The 24,034-nt window shown below is 43.1% G+C and overlaps 2 protein-coding genes across 3 annotated transcripts; one reads left to right on the plus strand and one right to left on the minus strand.

Moving 5' to 3' along the window:
* The first annotated feature begins 18,652 nt into the window (after window positions 1-18,652).
* Window positions 18,653-20,697, plus strand: LOC121785038 (cell division cycle 20.1, cofactor of APC complex-like). 2 transcript variants are annotated; one of them, XM_042183372.1, is made up of 5 exons: window positions 18,653-18,812; window positions 19,017-19,301; window positions 19,381-19,650; window positions 19,734-20,297; window positions 20,387-20,697. In XM_042183372.1, exons 1-5 carry the CDS (start codon window positions 18,783-18,785, stop codon window positions 20,528-20,530), a joined length of 1,293 nt encoding a protein of 430 aa, XP_042039306.1. In that variant the 5' UTR covers window positions 18,653-18,782; the 3' UTR covers window positions 20,531-20,697. The 2 variants fall into 2 exon arrangements, with proteins under 2 accessions (XP_042039306.1, XP_042039307.1); XM_042183373.1 differs by having other exon boundaries at window positions 18,694-18,914.
* On the minus strand, window positions 20,586-23,967 carry LOC121785039 (MOB kinase activator-like 1A). The gene is made up of 7 exons (XM_042183375.1): window positions 23,626-23,967; window positions 22,732-22,780; window positions 21,950-22,058; window positions 21,570-21,663; window positions 21,288-21,421; window positions 20,946-21,109; window positions 20,586-20,834 (listed from the first exon to the last, which is right to left on the minus strand). Exons 1-7 carry the CDS (start codon window positions 23,646-23,648, stop codon window positions 20,763-20,765), a joined length of 645 nt encoding a protein of 214 aa, XP_042039309.1. The 5' UTR covers window positions 23,649-23,967; the 3' UTR covers window positions 20,586-20,762.
* Between the last annotated feature and the right edge of the window lie 67 nt (window positions 23,968-24,034).

Raw genomic sequence — 24,034 nt, forward strand, 5'->3', positions numbered from 1 at the left:
TCAAATATCACGTATTAAGGCCATCCGCATCGAGTCTTGATGCGGTCTCGGCCTCGTCTCGAAGAGACGAGACCGCATCGAGACAGCGATGCAATCCTCCTTTGTCCCGTCCCGGAGGGGGAGCTGGCGCTAGGCGTGACGCTCACTCTCCGGCCGCGAGTGAACGTCGTCATGCTGACGCAATAAATAATTTTTTTAAATAAATTCGATTTTCAGAAAAAAAATTTTAAAACGGTAATATTACCGTTGAATGGTAAAAAAAATTATTTTATTTTTATTTTTTTCTTTTTTTATTCTATAAATACTCCTCTTTCATTCTCATTCTACACACAAACACACATCTATTATTCTCAAATCATTTCTCTTTCCTCTCCAATTTCTGTCAAAATGTCCGGCGACGGAAAATTTGGCGGCTCCGGTGGCTATGACTTGAACACGTTTGGTGACTGGGGGGCATGTACAATGTCTTGGGTGCTTCCGGTTCCGGTTCGTCGACGCCGGCGACGTACCAAACACCATATTTTGATGTGGATGCATACTCTCGTCCCTCCGCACCGAGGTATGAGCAATCGCAGGGATTATCCCAGATTAAGGAGAAATTTTCGGATGAACCCACTCCGAAAGGAGCATGAGGCGGTGGAAGCTCCGGGGGTCGCGCATTCGATGCCGAGGAGGAGGAGGATGTAGGCCGTCATCCATACAGCCGCAAGGATACGATGACTATGTTCAACGATTGGGTCAGCGTCTCGTACGATCCCATCGTCGGGAATCAACAAACCCGCAAGTGTTTTTAGGAAAAGGTCATCGACGCCTACAACGAGAATATGCCAAAGGTGCCGCGGCACCTTGAAGATGCTCCGCAGTCATTTTGACCGAGTCGACAGAGATGTCAAAAAATTTTGCGGGATCTACAAGAATGAAGCTACAAATTACCAAAGCAGAGTCAGTGGAGCCGACATTCTGAGAGCGGCTTTGCGAGTCTTTAAAGATGACAGAAATAAAGAATTCAAACATGTCGATGTTTGGGAGTTGGTCAAAGAAGTTGAAAGCTGAGCTGACGGTGTCCAGTCCAGCACGGGCTCGAGCTCGAAACACACGAAGCACACGATGAGTGACTGATAAGTCGTATTCTAGGCCTCGGTTACTGGTCAGTATGACAGGTTTAAATGATTATATTTGCAAAGCAGTTGCTCAAAGTGTGCAGGATAAGTGTTCTGGCCAGTAGGGAAGTTCCGGAGTGTTCGGGTAGAAAAAGCGCCAGCATGGTCTCATACTGATCCGTATACGTGCTAAAACGGCTTGAGATGAAGAAGACGGATAGCTGGGACGGATTACCCACAATTAAGGGCAAAGAAGTCAAATTGCAGCGAGGATTTACCCTAAAATCAAGGGTAGCCTCCCTATAAAAGGTAGCCAAGTTGGAGAGAGAAGGAGCTGGGAGAGACTTCAATTCACCATCATCTTTAGGTAGAGAGTTCTCTCGGTAATTTCAGTCTTTCAGCCGTGTCCCACTTCTTGCCTCGCCGAGCCATGATCACCTGACGTTCAGAATGTTCCCGAGTTCCAGTCATCGTCCGTTCCAGTTAGCTAGATCGTAGTTCCAGTCAGAGATTTTATCGCCCGGAGTGGCAAACAATCTTTAAATTGCTTTCGTAGTTTAATTAGTTCTCCGTCTTTACGTTGGATTTCTGTTACATTTTGGGATTTTGTTGTTTTGAAATGCTTGCTTTGGATATCCGAACGTGTTAATGCTATGAAGTTGATTTCCGTTTCGTTCATTGTAGTGTTCTTTTCTTTCCTTGTCTAGTTAGCTTAGATCTAAGGTTTCTCGGTGTTTTAAGTGCTAAATCTCTAAAATTCTGTTACGTAACAAATTTCTTTAGGATAGGTAAACAAGTACTGTTTGATCTGGAAGTAGATCGTTGCATGCAAGGCTTCGTTTTATTTTCTGAATCGATCTTTCATGTTGACCAGCATGCAGAAGTCCAGTTTCAGCGTTTGATTTCAGATTTGATTTCTTAGTTTTAGATCTGTGTTCGCGAGTTGTTAATCTGTGTTTGCCGGGTTGGATCTGGAATTGTTATCTGAGTTTAATTTGTGTTGTTGGAGAAGATGATGTCTACATCCAGATTGGGGACCACCTTACTTTTATTTACTTTTGCTTTCTTTTGTCCTTCACCTCTGGTTGTACCTGCAGATCTGTCAGCCTAGTCACCGCTACCTCCACTACACTCTGAATATTCTGTTTAGCCAAAAATAGAAATACCGTCCTTTCCAAACAATTTCTGTTACACCATGTCCCCTCATTTCCACGTACACAGTTGCATTCCATGATCTGCTCCCCCATCCTAGTCAGTAGGACGCCACCCTTTAATTACTCGCCTAGGTAGAAACTCAACCCGAGCGTGGTAGCTAACCAACCCTCCAAAATATCACCGCAGTAGTTTAAACGCACCATCTCTGTGGGATTCGACCCTTACCTCCACTATACTGATCAGTAGAAGTGGGTTGAGGAATCTTTGAAGACGAGGTCTAGGCTTAGTTAGGATCTTTATCCTGCCAGTAGGATATATCCTCACTTGAACGACACCTACGCACCACGTAGCCTTTTCAAATGGCGCCGTTGCCGGGGATGGATGGCGTTTTAGATACTATTGTGTGTGATACTTTGGCGTAAATATTGTGTATAATTTTTTCTCTTTTTCTTTTGTTTCAGTTTATGAGAAGCAGTTCGGATCCTAATCCGTGGAAACCGAAGATACTTCAGCGAGGATCCATACTTGTGACCACTCGTTCTGGCCTGTCAACAACTCTGTCTGACCTAGACACGAGTAGCGACGAAGAACAGTACACCATAGAAGGACCAATTCCCGTGGAGTTGCCACTGTTGGAAGGCAATCCAGGAATGGCTGCCAACATGGACGAAGATCCAGAGATCGGTACGCTGAATGCGCATACCGAAGGAGAACCACCGCAAGCTATCGTGGTCACCCCGGGACAGACTGCTTGTGACGTGAAGCCTCATGTCATAGCGATTCTACCTACATACTGCGGGAAAAGCTATGAAGGGCCGTATGAGTTCCTTCACGAATTTTGTAAGATTTGTAGAGCGCAGAGAAGACCAGCAGGAGCGACTGAAGATGATTATAGGCTGAAAGCTCTGCCATTTGTGCTCAAGGGGGAAGCGAACACCTGGTTCATGCGCTTGCCCCCTGACTCTATTGAGACTTGGGCCGACTTCAAGTCAGCATTCCTGGGCGAGTTTTTTCCGTCATCTAAGACAAGCGCACTGAAGAGAGAAATAACGAATGTGAAGCAAGGATATGACGAGCCCTTGAGCGACTATTGGGCAAGATACATGGGTCTTTTGGAATCGTGTCCCAACCATCGCATGGCGGACATTGAAGTACATCATACTTTCTACGAGGGCATGAACGCGGTAACCAAAGACCTGGCCAATTCATCTTCGGGAGGAAGCTTCACGCAATTACGGGTCAGCGAAGCAAAGAGAGTCCTAAGGAAGCTACTGAATGCAAAGAAAGAGTATGACCATTCAAGGGAAGGATACAACCGAGAGCGGGCTGCTGTTGCATCGACTACTGATCAGGAGAACAAGCTGGAGCAGAAAATGGACTTGAAGATGGATGAGCTGAAGAAGTCACTTTTGAGTGCCATCGAGAAGAGCACTCCACCACCTCTCCCAACTGGAAACTACAAGGGTGCAGAGCAGGGGAATCAAGGGGCCCAATACGAGCATCCGAATGACTTGATCAGTACGGAGCAAGCTAACGCTGCTGGGTATTTTAACCAGAATGGGAATTGGATCCAGGGGAGACAACGGGACGCACCATGGAGGGACCACCCGAATTTTCGATGGGGAGAAGGGAACCAAAACCAGAACCAAGGTCAAGGCCAGAACCAATATAACCTTACCCGAACCAAAACCCTAACCGTGGACCAGCAAACCCAGACTTCCAGCCCAACTGGTCAGGAAGAAACCAACAAGCCCAAAACCATAACCCACAAAGCTCAAACTCGAACCCTGTTTACGTGCCACCCCATCAGAGAAATTTCCAAAACTACCAAAATCAACCAAACCAAGCATCCCAACACCATCAGAACCAGAATCAATTCCAAGCCCAGCACCAGAATCAATATCCTCAAGATCAGTACACTCCTCCTGCCCAATATAACCAATACCCGCCTAATCAAGGACAGCAAACCTTCCAGAACTATCAACACCAAGGGCCGGGTCATTTCCAAAACTCGAACAGGCCGAGGAGATCCGTTGAGGACATGATGAGTGAAATGCTAGCATCACAACAGAACATCAAAGGAGAATTGCAAGCCCATAATGAGGTCGTGCAGGGGATGCAAAATGCCCAGAAAGAACATAAGGTGAACATGGATATGATGAATAGGCAGTTAGCTCAACTGGCCAGTTCGATGGGTGATTTGAAGGGAAATGCAGGAAAACCCCCATCTACAGTCCAAATGCCCGAGAAGGCAAATGTGAGTAAGGTCACGTTGAGGTCAGGAACTACTTATGATGCACCTCAACCGAAACAGCCGAGTGAAGGATCGAATGGAACGAAGATAGGAGGCAAGACAATTTCAGCTGAGGAAATAGGGAATTTCATGCCTCGAATGCAGGATCCATTCTTCCTGGATGATACACCAAGTATAAGAGGTGAACCCGATGCCTTACTGACCAGGAAGGAACCTCCTCAAGAGAAAAATCCCAGAATGGAGGCTCGGACCCAAGAGCTACCAAAGAAAGTTGCTGAGGAACCCGTAGAAGAGAAAAAAGGGGAGAAACCATTCCCATTCCGATTTGTTACAAGGAGGAAGAAAGAGAACCCGGTCGACTACTTGTCGATTTTTGGAAGGTTGGACGTCACCATACCATTCCTCCAAGCCGTGAAACTACCCCCGCTCGGAAAATTCATTAAGGATTTCATAGCCGGGAAAGCTCAAAAAGATGGACAAATCATGGTGGAAGGGATCGCATCCGCAATTGTGCAAGAGAAACTGCCGCCCAAGAGGGCCGATCCAGGTATGTTCACTTTACCCATAACTATAGGGGATGTGAAGGTTGAACATGCGATGTGTGATCTTGGAGCTTCCATTAATGTCATGCCATTATCGATCTATAACCGACTGAAAGGAGTGAGGCTGTCAAACACTAGGGTGTTGATCCAGCTGGCTGATAGGTCGTGCATAAGCCCTGAGGGAGTTTTAGAGAACGTGTTGGTTAGAGTACAGGAGTTCACATACCCTGCTGATTTTTATGTGATCAAAATGAGTGAGCATGAAGCGAGAGAGTCTAGTGGAGTCTTGTTAGGGAGACCTTTTTTGAGAACGGCTAAGACAATAGTGGACATGGCCGAGGGGACTATTTGCATTGATTTTAATGGTGAGAAGTTTACTTTTGATATAAATGATGCCATGAAGAAACCCATTGATTCTGAAAATCTATGCTTTGTTGATGTGATTGACCCTCTAGTCCAAGATTTTCTTGAGACCGAACTATTACAGGAAAAACTCCAGGCTTTAGATGCTTGTGATCAGGCCGACGAAGAAGCTGCTGCGTGGTGTGATTTGATCAGTAGCCAGGGGTTGACCGACGAAGAAATAGAAGGAGCGATCAAGGAATTCTGTCAAAAGTCGGCGTTCATTGGAGCCGCAGGGGCCAAGCTTCCAGTCAGTACGGAAGAACCTTCAGGGGAAGACTTAAAGAAAGACGGGGAGGCCCAGAAAAACCCTCTACCCGAAGACACACTTCCACCCCAAGTCGAGCTAAAAAAGTTACCATCGAACTTGAAGTATGCCTACCTCGGGGAGGAGAACTCATATCCCGTAATCATCAACAGCAGTCTCACAAAAGAACAAGAAGCGCGGCTACTGGCTGTGTTGAATAGGAATAAGAAGGCAATCGGATGGAGCCTTACAGATCTAGTAGGGATAAGCCCCGACGTTTGCATGCACCACATCAGGCTAGAAGAGGGAGCGAAGGCTCATCGAGATGCTCAAAGGAAGGTAAACCCTAACATGCGAGAGGAAATTTTAAAGGAAATCTTGAAGTTGTTGTCGCTAGGGATTATCTATTCAGTGCCGGACAGTGAGTGGGTCAGCCCGATCCACATGGTTCCAAAGAAATCCGGGATCCAAGTTGTCAAGAATGAGAGGAACGAGCTGATTCCAACAAGGCTGGTCACGGGTTGGCGAATGTGCATCGACTACCGGAAGCTGAACAACGCAACAAGGAAGGACCATTTTCCTTTGCCTTTCATCGACCAGATATTAGAGAGATTAGCTGGGAAAAAATTTTTCTGCTTCCTAGATGGGTACAGCGGGTACTTCCAAATTCACGTGGATCCTGAGGACCAGGACAAAACCACTTTTACTTGCCCGTTTGGAACCTATGCATACCGTCGCATGCCTTTCGGTTTATGCAACGCTCCAGGTACGTTTCAACGATGCATGATGAGCATATTTTCCGATTTGATTGAGGAGTGCATAGAAATATTTATGGATGACTTCACGGTTTACGGAGACTCGTTCGACTCTTGCCTTCATCATTTGGACATAGTTTTGGAAAGGTGTCAAGCAAAGAGTCTGGTTTTGAACTTCGAGAAGTGCCATTTTATGGTCACCGAAGGGATAGTCCTAGGACACGTAGTCTCAGAAAGAGGTATCCAGGTGGATCGAGCCAAGGTGGATGTCATATCCAAATTACCATTCCCTACTGATCAGAAGGGAATAAGGGGTTTCCTGGGACATGCTGGATTTTATCGAAGATTTATAAAGGATTTCTCCAAAATCGCCCAACCCCTTACCAGACTGCTTCAAAATGATGTGGAGTTCGTTTTTGATGAGCAATGCAAGGCAGCTTTCGATCTTCTCAAAGAAAAATTAGTATCCGCACCTATCATACGAGCTCCTGATTGGAACCATCCTTTCGAAGTAATGTGCGACGCCAGCGACTTTGCGGTAGGGGCCGTGCTGGGTCAGAAGATCGATGGGAGGAGGCACGTAATTTTTTATGCGTCCAAGACTCTAAATCAAGCCCAGCGGAATTACGATACCACCGAAAAGGAGATGCTGGCAGTGGTGTTTTCTTTCGAGAAGTTCCGGCCATATTTGCTGGGATCTAAGGTCGTAGTATACACTGACCATGCAGCCCTTAAGTATCTAGTTACCAAGAGAGAATCAAAACCACGCTTGATCCGATGGGTACTCTTGTTACAAGAATTTGATTGGGAGGTGGAAGATAAGAGAGGAGTCGAAAACAAGGTGGCAGACCATTTGTGCAGAATAGTGCAAGAAGGAAACAGCGAGGAGGTGCACGACAAGTTTCCAGAGGAACACTTATGTGAGGTGATTTTTGCACCCAGAAAAATTGATTGGGAAGAAGTGTACAAACTTACTGGTCAGAATGATGCAGCAAAAGGAAAAGAGAAGGTAGGGCAGGAGCCATGGTATGCGGACCTGGCCAACTACCTAGTAACTGGAGAACTTCCAGAGGTACCAAGTGTTACCAAAGCCCAACGAATGAAGATCAAGAGTGAGGCAAAATATTATTTTTGGGACGACCCTTACCTATGGAGGGTAGGATCCGATCAAGTGATAAGAAGGTGCATTCCTGACTGGGAACAGCGGGATGTGTTGACCCACTGCCATTCGTTAGCATGTGGAGGGCATTTCGGATCCAAGAAGACGGCAAGGAAGATTCTGGATAGTGGATTTTATTGGCCAACCCTCAACAAAGATGCGTACGACTTTTGCAGAAGCTGTGAACGTTGCCAACTGACCGGTGGGATATCTGCCCGAGATGAGATGCCGCAAGTACCGATTATTGTTTGTGAATTATTCGACATATGGGGAATGGATTTCATGGGGCCTTTTCCCTCGTCCTATGGCAATCTGTATATCCTAGTCGCGGTGGATTACGTCTCCAAATGGGTAGAAGCGACGGCCACAAGTACGTGTGAAGCAAAGGAGGTGGCCAAATTCTTAAAGAGTCACATTTTCAGCCGTTTCGGAGTCCCAAGGGCGATCATATCAGATCAAGGTACACACTTCTGTAATCGCACAATTGAAGCCTTAATGAAGAAATACGGTGTGCACCATAGACTTTCCAGCCCGTACCATCCGCAAGCCAATGGTCAAGCGGAGATCTCTAACCGTGAGATAAAGAAGATTTTGGAGAAGACTGTGAACACTTCGAGGAAAGACTGGAGTGTGAGGTTAGAGGATGCTCTCTGGGCATATCGAACAGCCTACAAGACCCCCATTGGTATGTCCCCTTACCGAATAGTCTTTGGAAAAATGTGCCACTTACCTGTAGGGATCGAGCACCGAGCATACTGGGCAGTACAGAAAGTGAATATGGATGCTACAGCCTGTGAGGAGGAAAGGAAGCTGCAATTACAGGAGCTTGAGGAACTTAGATTGGAATCTTTCGACTCGGCCATGTGGTACAAGGAGCGAACGAAATTATGGCATGATAGAAATCTGAGAACCAAGGAGCTCCATGTTGGCCAGAAAGTACTACTCTTCCAGTCGAGATTGAAGTTAATGCCCGGGAAACTCAAATCTAAGTGGACAGGACCGTACATCGTAACAGCCCTCCGAGCTAATGGAGCGGTGGAGATTTCAGGGAGTCTTTCTAACTCTGAGCCTTTTGTTGTGAATGGACATAGGTTGAAAATCTTTAGGGATAATAGTGAGGTGGGGGTAGTGGATGAAATTCCACTACTACCACATACTAAGGTCACATACTGATTAGTAAGATAGGAATTTGGAATTCCACGTGGCTAGTTTCATTTTGATAATATTCTGCATATACTGGCCAGGTAGGATTCCAAATTACCTAAGGAGAATGTAAATACTGTATATACGTAATTAATTTTTGCATGCTTGAAAATTTTCTAAAAATCCAAAAATATATTTTCGGGCCTTAAATTTAGGTTGGGGTACACTTTGACCAAGAGATTACCTATTTAGTGTTATTCCAATTTGTATTTAAGTGCCCATTTGAATTATTTTCCTTATTAGGTAAAAATAGAGGGAAATTATGTTATGGGCGAAAATTGATTAAGCGTGTGCAGCTTTTGCAGGGTGGCAGTGCTGGAATGGTGTGGAGCAGAGAGAGTACACACGCTAGCCAATCAGGAACCAACGCCTGTCGCCCAAACCACTTTTCACATGAAGCGGCATGACCGGTAACCACTGATAGCCGGTTGAAACCACCTGCAACTGCCATTTCTAATCCGAACTAAACCAACCGACCCTCCCTTTCTCCCTCAAAAACCCTCATTTCCAAAATACCTTTCAAGAAATTCTCCTCTATCCCTCTCACAGAACCATCGTTCTCAAACCAAACCCTAATTTCTACCGTCAAATCACAAATTACAGTCATGGGTAAGAAAGCTATCGCGAGGAAAATCAAGCCCCGTCGTGCGAACACCCAAGATACGCAGCCGCTGCGAGAAGATACCCCGGAGGCCCAACCACAGTCGAACCAACCACCCGCACCGACTGCTCAACCGCCGGCCACTATTTCTTTGGATGCCGTAATGGTATTCCTTCGCCAACAAGACCCGACTAGGGACTGGACGGCGGCATTGACCAATTTCGGCCACACGGGGGGCATAGGAACCGCACCCAGTGGAATTCCTCATGCACAGGTCAGACACGCAGAACTACAGTCGGAGGAAGGATCTCCCTCAGCCACCGCGGCATCGGAACCCTCGGTACCAGATTCGGCAGACCTGGAAGCTATCGCCGCGTTTTACAGCTCCGACTCTGAGGAGCGAAAGAAAAGGTCCAGCCAAGTAAGGGAAACCCAGGGAGAGAGTGGCGGAGCAAAAATGACGCCCGAGAAGGACCCAGTATTTCAAGAAGTAAGACGGCCAGAGATAGATCTGAACGAATCAGCCAGGAAATAGGGCCTCATGACGGACGAGGAGTTTGACTCGATAATGAACAGGGTAAACCGAAGAGAGGAGACAACTGACTTGGTGGCTGAGGGTCTGGACCTCGCACCAAGATCAGTAGGAGAGAATGAACAAGCTCTTAGAGAACCCATACCGAAGGATAAGACATCCCAGTCAGAAGGAGAAGAGGAGAGGGAAAAGCAGAGTGAAGCCAAGGAAGCAGGAACAGAGACAACAGAACCAGAGGTAGAGGCATCCACCCCAGGGGCACCTCCGGTAGTTAAACCGATCCCCGTCAGAAGGAAACTGGTAGTGAAGACAGGCTCCAAGGCAGAGCCACCCAAACCGCAGAGGAAATCGCAACGTTGTTTGGGTAAGTGGGCACCCAACAGGGCGAAACCGAACACGGCGGAGGATCCCCTAGAGATCGTGAGTGACGACGAACCCTGTCCGGCGCAAGAGGATCAGGGTGTGGAAGCCGAGCGGGTGGCTGAGGGACTGGACCTCGCACCCGAGTCAGTGAGCCCCGAACAATTGGAGAAGGAAGATGCCAAGAAAGAGTGTAGCTCCACTACCCAGGAGACGCCACCAACCGAGGCGGAAGAGGAAGCTAGATACCAAGTAGAAAGGAAAAGAAAGGGCAAGACCGTTGTGGAGGAAAAATCAAAAACCAAAAGAATGCGTACCCCGAACACAGGCATAGTGATCACTGAGACTGCCCGGAGGACCCCATCAAACCGGCAGACACAGAGCGATAGTGAGTACGAGGCCAGTGAAGAATCTGAATCAGATAGCGACACAACCATGGAAGAGGAGGAATACAAGGAGCGGGAACTCCCCAACGATCATCGAGAACTGTTGCATCCACCTGCCGAACCACTCCGGTATAAGCGTTGGACGGTGGAACTCACGGATGACGTTGTGGAAGAGATGAAGTTGTTTGACGACAAGAAGCTCCAGTCAGTTTACCGCACAAAGAACGCAAAAGGCAAGAAGGTTAAGTGTGGAAAGGTAATTCATCTCCCATCCTTAGATGAATTGCAAATTAGTGAATCGTTTCTAGCCCTTTTGCATGAGTTGGGTTTTGAATGGTTGTTGAGGAATGAGAAGTTAAGTGTCCCGGTCGATTTGGCCAAGGAGTTTTTCGCAACTTTTCGATTCGAAGTCACAACTGATTTGGATATAGAGTGTGTTAGCTTCAGGGTATTTGGAGGAGAAATTAGGATGAATCTGATTGAGTGGACTGTGAGGTTGGGTATATGCAGTTTGGAGGAGGCAATAGGACTTGAATGGAGAAACAGGGAGCGGGGGATTCCCCGCCGGCATGTGGAATTTGAGCCCCAGTCGGCTTGGGAGGAACTTACTCACCCCGGAGCAGGGCAGTTCAAATCCACGATCTCCCGATCGATCCACCTTAGCGACCCCGTTTTACGCCTGGTTCAACTTTTTTTAGACTACAATCTTTTGGGACAGTCTAATTCGGCAGTCCGGACATCAATGACGGAGTTGTACCTTATATGGTGTGCAAAAAAGGGCAAGAAGCTGCACTTAGGGTTCTGGACTGCATACACATGTCACCTCGTCGCAACTCACCCAGCACGGAATATTTCCCTCTGCCATATATTGGGAATCTTCATGAGGAACAACATCACCGTTTCGGAGGACGAAGACCTAACCCCACTAACGATGGTGAGCGCCCCAGGATTGTTCGACACCCCTCTGTTCGTCCGAACGAACACGGTGTACATGAGGCAGGGCGTGCCCCACTTTTATGCGATGGGAGAAGAGGCAATACCCACTGCTCGGATAGCAACAGCTCAGGAAGCACCAGGACATGACCAGAGGCGAGACAGAATTGAACAATCTGTGGAAAAGATGGCTGAGGAAAATAGACAGATGAGGGAAGAGATGATTCGTTTAGCGTCAGCAATGGAACAGGTATTGAAGGAGTCTGCGGAGCAGAGAATACTGACTCAGAGGCAAGCCGCTCTAGAAAGGACAGTCACTGAAATGGCAGAGGAGAATCAGCAATTGAAGGCAGAGGTGATCAAGCTGGCAGAAGTTGTGGAAAGGATGTTGAAGGGCTCTGCAGAGCAGGATATGATGCATCAGAGGCAGGCGGCCATGGAAGCTATCGTATCAGATCTCGGGGAGGAAAACTCCAAGATGCAAAAAGCAATGAACAGAATGTTAGCCAGTATGGATAACATCTTAGAAGAAATGACCTACCTGAGGAAGGAGCAAGCTGCAGGACCGAGTGGCCATGGTGGCCGGACTGATGAACCACATATCCAAGAGACCGGAGTAGCAGATGAGCAAGAGACAGCGGACGCTGAGGTGCCGGCAAGAGCCGAGGAGCCGGCGAAGGAAAATGAAACTGGAACGGAAGAGGACAACCCGAAGGAACAACCTGCACCACCTGCCCCACGAAGGAGCAGGCGACTTCGATAGACCCCCCCTACTGACCAAGTTAGTTTTTTTTAAGCTTTTTTAACTTTTCGTATTTTTGTTATGTTGTGGTATTCGGTTAGGTAGTATAATCTGTGTTTGCGAGCAAACCCCACTTCATAACACTTAGCCTATTCCATAGTCTAAGTGTGAGAAGTTAGGGTTTGTTTCTTGGTAGCATGTTTTCTGTGTTTCTTTTGTATATACGTGTTTCTTTGTTTAGTGGATTTTGTCCGGTGTTCAAACCTCTCCCACTTAGCCTATTCCATAGCCTAAGTGTGAGAAGTTTCTGTTTGAGTTGTTATTTTTGTTTGATGTTTTGTTGTCCTTGTGTCTACCATACTGGCCAGTACCTTTTTCCACTTCCCAGCCTTATCTGGGGGCAGACACTTGAGAAGTGGGTGGGGGGACGTAATGGCCAGTATGATGAATATATGTGTGTTATGTGTTTGTGCTCGTTTTGTGTTTTTTAGGTCTAGTTTTTTTATGTTGTGTGCTGATTTGGGCTTAAAACTCAACCGTCCTGAGCTGGAGGTGAGGGGAATTGAGGGAGATAAGACAAGCTGGAAAACCGAAACCACTCTCCTTAGTACCTCCTGACCAGTATGGATGATGTGAGTATGAGAGAAAAGCCCACACTTAGAGCCAAACACGAAAGCCCTCTAAAATGTGAGTTATAAGCCTTAAAGTGGAACCACTTTCCACATACACTTAAAGAAAAGAGAGGCTGCCACAATTTGCCTAGGGTGAAGTGATCACGGGTAGCAAATACTGAAGGCAGTAGGAACCCCCCCATAAAAAAAAAAAAAAAAAAAAAAAAAAACCACCACCTTTAGAACCCTTTTTTCTTAACCTTTTATACCCAGATAAACACCCCTAGCCCCTGGGACTGTGTGTAAGGCATGAAACAAATGGAGCTTACTGGCCAGGAAGAAGTGTGAAAAAAGCAGAAACCAGCTGGGCAGGAAAGTTAGAAGAATATCGACCAGGGAGACATTCCAGGTCCAAAAAAAGAAGGGATAAGGGTGGCGAAGCCACGAAAAAAAAAAAGAGGAAGAAAGAAAGAAAAGAAGAAAATGGTCAGAGATTTGACCACACAAAAAAATGAAGGAATAAGGGTGGCGAAGCCACAAGAAGCCTACTAACCAGTTGGAAACTCAAGCCAGAAGCACCAGCTAAGAAAAGCAACTGATCAGAAGCCTGATGCACACAATCCCCCTTCATAAATTAAATAGAAGTTTTTGAACCTTAGAGCCTTAGGAACATCTACCCAAAACACTACAACCCAACAGCCCCGTTACAAGCCTTAAAGTCCTTCAGTAGCTGCACGTGGGATCCAAGTCCAAAGCAATTGTGGTTGAGCATGATGAGAGAATTCAGTCCTAACGTTCCTGGTAAGGTGCGAGTGACTGAGTGAACCTAGTGGTTGACCGAGAGTGTGGGCGATCTTGACAAGCAGATGTACTGACTGGGAGAGAAAAGGGGGGGGCGGCAGAAGTTCAAGGCTGTCTAAGGCCGGATTGCACCTGATCCCGAGGGGAGGGATGGTTGAAAATGTAGCCCAATCTGTTAGTGTTTTATGTGTTTCTGTGTTTGTGTTTGTGTTTTCTTTCTTCTTCGTCGTTGTAGTCTAGAGTCCAGTTTTAGGTAGAGTCGGGCAGGGAAGTAACCAGGCTAGAATGCGACTTATTGCTTTTTGTTTGTTCTTCACGCTTGAGGGCAAGCATGTGGTAAGTGTGAGCAGTTTGATAAGTCGTATTCTAGGCCTCGGTTACTGGTCAGTATGACAGGTTTAAATGATTATATTTGCAAAGCAGTTGCTCAAAGTGTGCAGGATAAGTGTTCTGGCCAGTAGGGAAGTTCCGGAGTGTTCGGGTAGAAAAAGCGCCAGCATGGTCTCATACTGATCCGTATACGTGCTAAAACGGCTTGAGATGAAGAAGACGGATAGCTGGGACGGATTACCCACAATTAAGGGCAAAGAAGTCAAATTGCAGCGAGGATTTACCCTAAAATCAAGGGTAGCCTCCCTATAAAAGGTAGCCAAGTTGGAGAGAGAAGGAGCTGGGAGAGACTTCAATTCACCATCATCTTTAGGTAGAGAGTTCTCTCGGTAATTTCAGTCTTTCAGCCGTGTCCCACTTCTTGCCTCGCCGAGCCATGATCACCTGACGTTCAGAATGTTCCCGAGTTCCAGTCATCGTCCGTTCCAGTTAGCTAGATCGTAGTTCCAGTCAGAGATTTTATCGCCCGGAGTGGCAAACAATCTTTAAATTGCTTTCGTAGTTTAATTAGTTCTCCGTCTTTACGTTGGATTTCTGTTACATTTTGGGATTTTGTTGTTTTGAAATGCTTGCTTTGGATATCCGAACGTGTTAATGCTATGAAGTTGATTTCCGTTTCGTTCATTGTAGTGTTCTTTTCTTTCCTTGTCTAGTTAGCTTAGATCTAAGGTTTCTCGGTGTTTTAAGTGCTAAATCTCTAAAATTCTGTTACGTAACAAATTTCTTTAGGATAGGTAAACAAGTACTGTTTGATCTGGAAGTAGATCGTTGCATGCAAGGCTTCGTTTTATTTTCTGAATCGATCTTTCATGTTGACCAGCATGCAGAAGTCCAGTTTCAGCGTTTGATTTCAGATTTGATTTCTTAGTTTTAGATCTGTGTTCGCGAGTTGTTAATCTGTGTTTGCCGGGTTGGATCTGGAATTGTTATCTGAGTTTAATTTGTGTTGTTGGAGAAGATGATGTCTACATCCAGATTGGGGACCACCTTACTTTTATTTACTTTTGCTTTCTTTTGTCCTTCACCTCTGGTTGTACCTGCAGATCTGTCAGCCTAGTCACCGCTACCTCCACTACACTCTGAATATTCTGTTTAGCCAAAAATAGAAATACCGTCCTTTCCAAACAATTTCTGTTACACCATGTCCCCTCATTTCCACGTACACAGTTGCATTCCATGATCTGCTCCCCCATCCTAGTCAGTAGGACGCCACCCTTTAATTACTCGCCTAGGTAGAAACTCAACCCGAGCGTGGTAGCTAACCAACCCTCCAAAATATCACCGCAGTAGTTTAAACGCACCATCTCTGTGGGATTCGACCCTTACCTCCACTATACTGATCAGTAGAAGTGGGTTGAGGAATCTTTGAAGACGAGGTCTAGGCTTAGTTAGGATCTTTATCCTGCCAGTAGGATATATCCTCACTTGAACGACACCTACGCACCACGTTACCTCTTCAGTGACCAATACTCGTCTAGTGAGGGCGGGTCAGGCAACGCCTCACGAGAGGTTGAGGGCACGGCCACCGATGCAGGGGGCTCCTCCAGTTCAAGCCGTCGACCGCAAGGGACCAAGGCGGCGAAGGTGGCTAGAGGGAGGAGGGGCCGAGGCGAATCAAGCCAAGCGGGCTCGGGCTCGAACACCCTAATGTCCATGTACTTGGTCGCCACGATGGCTGACACTTCCCGCATGACGCCTCCCCAATATCAAGCCCATCTTGCCGGAATTGAGTATATGGCAAGACAAATTGGTATTCCGCCTCCAAGTAGCTTGAGTGCAACGCCACCGCCTTCGGGGGATGATTCGTCGGCAGAGTAGTTTTTATAATTTATATAAAATTATATTTTATATTATGTATTTTAATTTTTTTAGGATTTTAATTATGTGTATTTTATTTTTTTAGGATTTTAAATTGTAATTTAATTTATTTTATTTAATGAAGTGTGTTTTTATTAATTGAATTTGTTGGAAATAAAAATAAAAAATGAAATTGAATGGATAGTTAAGGGATGAGATGGTTAAGAGATGGAGGGATGCAGGTGTTGTCTCTTAGTTAAGAGATGGAGGGATGCAGGTGTTGTCTCTTAGTTAAGAGATGAGGTGAAAAGTACAGTGGGGCCCATGAATAATGAAGAGATGAGACGGTTAAGAGACAGAAATGCGGATGGCAAACAACACATTCTTATTTTATTGTAATAAATAACCATTATTAATCGGGTAGCTACTATGAAAAGATTATAACATTAGGTTGAGTGTATATCTACAATACGATGGTGACTTTTATAACATCGCGATAGATAGTTTTTTGGTTGACATAACATAAAAGAAACATATTCTAATGACTAAAAGTCAACTCTAGAATAACTAGTAGTACTAGCTAGTAATTTATTGGAGTTTGGTGATAAACTTGAAATAGTATGTCGCCAACCAATAACAGAGGCGACGACGATGTCGGTGAGGAAGAAGTCAAGGACGACGGAATTTAAGGCAATGAATGGTGCACTCCAACTCTCACCGCTGCTCCACCACTGCCCAATGCTCGTTTTCTAATCAAACTAGTTCAACATCTAACAGATACATACAACAAACTCAAAAAAAAACCAAATCTGCAAATCGTACAAAAATCTCTACAAATCAAACGAAAAAACTTTGCGCAAATCGAATGAGAGTCACCAATCAAATTAGTCCACCATTGCTCTCGTCTCACCATCGTCGATTTCTGCTAAACAATATTACCATAATGTCGTGATTAATATACATAGGTATTATAGTTAAAAATGTACCCAATACAAATTCGAGATCGACATCTAATGTCTAATATAAACCCCAAACCCTAATATAAACAAGTTGGTGCATATTGGGGCTCCGGTCAGTAAAATTTCTGAAAATTTTATACTCTTATTATAAAAAAAACAAGAATAATCATCACAAAATAAAATTATTGGACAACATGCACTAGATGATTAAGAGATAATAATACAACTGATAAAATAATAATTATTTAAATAAAATTAATTTACCAATATATAATTAAGAAGTTCGGATGAGACCATTTCTTAATAATTATTGGACAGCATGCGCTAGAGGATTAAGAGATAATAATACAATTGATAACATAATAATTATTTAAATAAAATTAGTTTACCAATATATAATTAAGGAGTTCGGATGTGAACATTTCTTTTTCTCAATCTATTCAAAATACAACCAGTCAGAAATATCCATATATGTCACTTGATTTATTGATTATGCAAGCTTTTCAAATTAAATTAAACGTCTGTTTAAATATACAAGTTAGAAAGATACTAGTATGTCTATTCCACCTACCAATATGGGTCTTAAGTTTTAAGTATATTATCTTTATAAATGAGTGTGGAGTAATTGTTAACTCTATCAATGAGTTTGGTGCATACCTACAAAACCTCTTCCTCCATCCTGTTTTTTTTTAATCTCAACATTATGACAAAAACTTACGTGCAAGCATGTAAAAAGAACTTCAAATTTTTCGAAGAAAAATAGCATTAGTTATACTTTCTAATTCAATAAAATTAGTTTTAGAAAATAACAATTATCATAAAAAAAATGACATTTCAAAAAATTTGGCAGGTCAGAATATTCAGTTTTAATATGATTTATAATTGTGTCACTATTAAATATCGAGGGCCATTGTCCGACATCTATTGATTCTATAGTAAAATCGTTAAATGCCTAGTATCACTTTTTTTAATAACTTGACAGATTTTAAAGGATTAGTTAAATTTATGTTTATTTCATCTTATTCCTCGAACACAAAAATTTACTCTTTTGCAACGGGGTGTATTAGGGTCCTCACAGCTCTTTAGTATCAAACATAACACAAATCACAGCTCTTGGATCCTTGGATTGGATGGTTGTGATAAACTACATTATTAGCCTAAGATGATACATTATTAGCCGAACTACATTATTAGACTAAAATGATACATTATTTTATTAAAATAGTACATTATTAGCTAAGTTACATTATAGACTAATAATCTACATTATTAGATGACACGTGACATTAATCTAACTATTAGATCACAAGATCCAATTGACTACAAGTGTTTTGATTTTGAACACTATTTAGCTTATGAATCTGAATACCTCCCGGAATATATGTTAAATCACAAACGATGTTAATTCTCTAACATTAATTAAGAAAACAAGGGACATGATTTAAAAAATTCTCAATAATACAAAAGGATTAGAAATCGCACCTAAATTCATCCTTTCCACCTTAACATGAATTGACTAATAATCGTTAATAATGGTATTACATAGATTCATGTTAATATGTTATTGAGATTTGATATAGTATTTCTCAATCTTGACCACATACACAAATTAATTAAACAAAATTACAATTTATTATTAAAATCCATAACTAAATGAACAGATTAATGAAAAATTACTGAAACCGAATTCTTCCAATAGATCTCATATAAGTAAGGTTGGAATATTAGTCGGTCAACTTAATATCAATTTTCCTTATAAATAAACGGAAATATCTATTTTAGCCCTCTCGATTTATTTAAACCAGACTGTTACATTAACACAAGCCTGCCTCTCACTCTCTCTCACTCTCTCAATGCTTCGCAAGAACAAATCCAGCGAAAACGTAAGAGGATGATTCTGTGAACGATCTGCAAAATCAATCTCTTTCCTGTGAAAATTCTTGAAACTATTCAACATTCAATCCGTGATCTTGCTGAATTTATCAGTAATTTTCGAATGAATTTTCGCGCCATAAAATAAAATTAACCTATTGATCTGCGGCTGCAACCTAATCTGCGATTTTTTGGTTTCTTTTGTTCGATTTCAGTTGGACAGATTCATTCCAAATCGATCGGCCATGGATTTCGATTACGCTCGCTACATGCTCACAGGCGCCGCGGTGAAAAACGAAAGCGCCGATCCCTGTTCTTCAAAGTCATCTCTCTACAGGAAGCATCTCGCTGAAATCTTGAACATCAACAGATCGAGGATTCTGGCTTTCAAGAACAAAGCGCCGCCATCTTCAAAGCACACTTCCAATTCTTCTTCTTCTTCTTCTTCTTCCCCTATCCGCCATAGAAAATTAACAAAGCAGAAACGACGAATTCACAAGGTCAGTCGCAAAAAGTCGTGATTCCAGTAGTCTGCGATTTGCTGAATTATTGCTGAATTCCGATTGTTTTGATGTGCAGTTTCCAGAGAGGATCTTGGATGCTCCTGACACCATCGATGATTTCTACCTTGATTTATTGGATTGGAGCAGCGGCGACGTCATTGCTATCGCATTGAAAAATGATATCTACCTGTGGTCCGCCTCCGATGGTTCCACCGTTGAGCTTCTCTCTGCCTCCGATGAAATCGGGCCGGTGACGAGCGTCAGATGGGCTGCAGATGGGAGGCATCTCGCAGTTGGCTTCACTAATTCCCATGTCCAAATCTGGGATACTTCAGCTATGCGAAAGGCATGTTCCTCAATGATCATCATCAATCGATCAATCTAACATTGATTTTGCATTGCATCTAACAGATTATGTTGTGATTGCAGCTGAGGACGCTTCAAGGAGGGCATCATCTAAGGGTGAGTTCCCTTGATTGGAACAAAGACATCCTAACAAGCGCAGGAATGGACGGTTTGATCATAAACAACGACGTGAGAGTGCAATCGCACATTGTGAGCACGTACCGTGGGCACAACGATGAGGTGTGTGGTCTGAGATGGTGCCCCTCGGGAGGCCAGTTAGCGAGCGGGGGGGACGACAACCTAGTCCACATATGGTCTCTCTCTTCCAATCAATGGATCCATCGCTTCGAGGAGCACTCTGCTGCAGTCAAAGCCCTTTCCTGGTCCCCTTTCCATAGCGGCCTCCTTGCAACTGGTGGGGGGCTTGGAGACGAGCGCATCAGGTTCTGGAACACCAACACCGGGGCGTGCCTCAACTCAGTCGAGACTGGATCACAGGTCTGCTCACTGCTGTGGAGCTCGCACGAGAGGGAGCTTCTCAGCGCGCACGGCTTCAGTAGCAACCAGCTCACTCTTTGGAGATACCCTTCCATGGTTAAGATGGTTGAGCTTGAAGGCCATACTTCTAGAGTGCTTAGCATGGTCAAGGTATTGATAGATGGAACTGATAATCAATTTTTAACATACTAATATTTCTGAGCTGTGGTTACCTGACCCTTCCCTGGCCTCCATTGCAGAGCCCGGACGGATATAAAGTAGCATCGATTGCTGGTGATGAGACGCTGAGGATCTGGAATGGAGTTTTCGCGACTCCTCCAAAGGGGAAGAGCGCGGAGGAGAGGAGGCGGGAGCCCTTTCCGAACATACCTCGTATCAGATAGATCAACTCCATCCCTTGTTGGTGTTAAGATTTTTTGTAGAACAGTAGTAAAAATATAAAACAGAACAAGCCTGTCTTGGCATTTTTAACATTAATTCTGGATAAAACCATCACTTGAGTTGTTTGTAATACTAAGATGATACAATAAAATAGACCATTTACATGGAACTATCTGTAAACACACATATTTCATATGTAGAAACGATATCAAGAGCGATAGACAGTCGTGCCCATTAACATGGGACAATCGATTCAATGAGATCTTGTAATGGAGCGAGTTCCTTCTTGTCTATCAGCGAAAATTCCTGCAAAATAGGTTTTACAGTTAAAAGCTAGTGAACGATGGTCGATAATGTGCAAAACCAATTTGAAAAAGAGGCTAGGACTAATAAAACTGAAAGTATGAGAAAACTTACATATGTAAAAAGTATAAAATGCTTGAAGCAAGTATTTAGATGGGCTTCCTCCTTAAGACTCACAATCTTCTGAAAATGTGAATGGTATATATGAGCATATACTCGGAATAGCCGTTTGAATATGGTCTTCACAACGTCCCTGAAATTAGTAGGAAACGGTGCACCTGCAAATGTTCCTCTGTAAGCATTGAGCCTATAGATTTATCAAAATGCAAAATACTTTGCCAAAATGCTGGTGGATGTGAAATTGTGAATTAGCAACAGCAGAAAGGTAGTTTTTTTATATCATGGGTTTTCCATGTGAAAACAGCATTGATAAACTGAACCAGACATGATCATTACCAAGCCTTTGAGGAAATAAGGACTCATCATCCAACTGTGTCTCAATCCAGTCCATTAAATACTCGACATATTTAGGTGCCGAAACTTCAATAGGTCTTTTAATTGTTACACCATCCGCCCATCTATACTCGTACCTGAAAAAGTTTTGTCTGCACATCAGGGATAAATACTTCTACGTACGTATAAAATAAACATATACATTCTGCTTCTTGGTTAAAAACAACAGTTCTGTGACAAGCATATATTGAGTAAGGGTGAATTTGAACGATCAGCCAGACATACTTAGGGCCAGCAGTCATTGTAGGGCAGTTTTCTGGTGTACAGAACTCTGTGAGGGTGCCATAGAGAAGATTCACCTGGTTGAAGAAGTCTACAGCTGAAGATGAAAAATCAAGCAACTTTTTTCAATTTTTATCCTCAGAAAAAATCTAATAAAGCAGATGAAGGATAAGTACAAACTGTTATTCTTTAATCATGTAGAAATTGCTATTATGTTTCCTTTCTTTTATGCCTTCATCACACACGATTAGAAGTCAACAAAAGAGTAATACCATCATACGATGAGCAATCGATGAGGAACTGTATGCTTAAAAACAGAGACACAAGGAGCTTGGAACTGTGTGTGTGTGTGTGTGTGTGCGAGAGAGAGAGAGAGAGAGTACTGTTAACAGCCAGCCATTCATTAAAATCTTCACCGGGAGGTAACCTTACAGCTTCTCGCAAGTTCCCACTACCTAAAGTGGCATCAATATGCTGTCTAAGCTGTGCACCCTGCATATTATGTAATAGATTTAATGATCAATAATATGGAAGGTCATAAAGAAGTCAGTTCAATACGTTCTGCTTGCAGCCATAAGCGATAGTCACACAGCTGAACACAACAGGAACGAGATGAACTCCTATTTGCTATCAATATGCTTCAAGCAAATAACCAAGGCATAACTAATCCACCTAAGTCCTATCACCTCTGGATCTCAACCATGCATGATAGAATAATCAGGCAACAGAGAAGGGATTTGAACAATGAAGAAGAAGGAAATCGAAAGAATATTTCCTTTACTTTGAGCATAGACAAGAACATAAAAGGATAAGACAAGACATGCTATCCCCATGCTTACTGAATCAAATCTGACTTTTTCCCTCTTGGTGTAGCTGGCATCATCAGCTAGGGCAAGTGAAACTAAAATAAAGACTGGTCAAAAAACATTATCCGCTACATGATGTAAATTTTTGGAAAGCTTGAGGAATAAAAAATGAAGCAAGATTGACCTAATACCCGACTTATAAAGAAGATTGAAGTAGCATCATGTCATCCCATAAATCGAAAATTAACAAACTAAATATGCAAAATGTGATTTTTCAAGCAGAGGTTCGCTACAGACAGTGCCAATGAAGACCAGAACAGTCATGAAGGGTATATATATTCAGTTAGGAAGAAATGCACCTTACTGCCTGATGGGGCACTTTTCTTAGGCCGGAATGTCCTTTGATTCCTGTCCAAAAGAGAAAACCACACATTACAAATAATGAGATGATCTCCTAAAAACCAATGATATCCACTTAGTTTACACAAACAAAACTAACTGGACATATAATCAAGATGCGTTTTCAACAGATTAGGCATCTATGTTACTACAGTGATATGTCTGTGTTAAAAGGTGTAGTTCTTTTATCTTCATTAATCATGAACCATGTGTCAAACAACTCATATTCTTTAGTATAAGTAGTCAGCCGCATTTTGCCTCATTTTAAAGACAAGTCCTGTATTTAATCCACCTCATATTAGGAAGCTACAAATGTCATAGCAGTGAAAGCATGCTACAACTTTGTGATATGCTACATCTCTTCCTCATTAATTCATTCATACATATGAGTGCCTACTTGCAGAAAAAATGTAAATAAAATACACATATAATCACTAATGCAGATAATCACTGTGATTTGGGAATAATTAGAAAACTTAATTGGGGTAGCTGATCAGAGAATATTCCCGCCATATATTTCTATTCTCTTTTTGTTCACAGTCAAACTCTAAGCTTCAATTCCACGCCGAAAGCTCACATAAATGGGCTATGCTAAATTGCTAACTTCAACCCAAATAACAAAAAAACAAAAAAACAAAAAAACAAAATACAAATAACATTTATTTCCTCTTTCTCAATCAAAAATCAATCTTGATACGAACATCAAAGCACGCATATGAATCGATCAGCTGAGTGTAGAAACAACACAAAACGAAAAAACCAAAAAATCAGAAATCCAATAAACGAAGCGCAGATCCGACGTAAAACATCACGCACCAAGAAATCACAATCAGATGAAAAGTCGAAATTATTACCTGCCAATGCCAAAGAGACTCATGGCTGTTGAAAGATAGAGAAAGAGAAGGGTGGAGAGATGATGAAAAAGCGGGGAATATTTACAGAGGAAGAGGAATATTATTATATTTAAAGGGGGGACATAAAATTAGTGGAATTGTCGAAAAAAGCTGTGGAGCACTGACTTGGCTTCCACTGATAAACAGGAGAGCAGCAGCTCGGAATCATAAACAGATTCCCACTCAATACAATTTGGTCAAGCTCAATTTACAAATAAAAATTTAATTTTTCCCATCCTTATTTTCCAATTCTTGGAAGAAAAAAAAATTAGTCTTTAATTGCATTCATAGTACTCCGTATTTAATTGCAAACAACAAAATTGCATAGTTGGCAAATGGCAATCATCATTGATGGAGGGGAGTGTGTGAG

The sequence above is a fragment of the Salvia splendens genome, chromosome 21, assembly GCF_004379255.2.
Source record: "Salvia splendens isolate huo1 chromosome 21, SspV2, whole genome shotgun sequence".
Taxonomy (NCBI): domain Eukaryota; kingdom Viridiplantae; phylum Streptophyta; class Magnoliopsida; order Lamiales; family Lamiaceae; genus Salvia; species Salvia splendens.

Coding starts and splice junctions, on each gene's coding strand:
- LOC121785038 (XM_042183372.1), top strand. CDS start 18,783: ATGCTTCGCAAGAACAAATCCAGCGAAAAC. Junction 18,813..19,016: donor AGAACAAATCCAGCGAAAAC/GTAAGAGGATGA, acceptor GTTCGATTTCAG/TTGGACAGATTCATTCCAAA. Junction 19,302..19,380: donor AGAAACGACGAATTCACAAG/GTCAGTCGCAAA, acceptor TTTGATGTGCAG/TTTCCAGAGAGGATCTTGGA.
- LOC121785039 (XM_042183375.1), bottom strand. CDS start 23,648: ATGAGTCTCTTTGGCATTGGCAG. Junction 22,781..23,625: donor AGTCTCTTTGGCATTGGCAG/GTAATAATTTCG, acceptor TCTTTTGGACAG/GAATCAAAGGACATTCCGGC. Junction 21,664..21,949: donor TGAATGGCTGGCTGTTAACA/GTACTCTCTCTC, acceptor TTTCATCTTCAG/CTGTAGACTTCTTCAACCAG.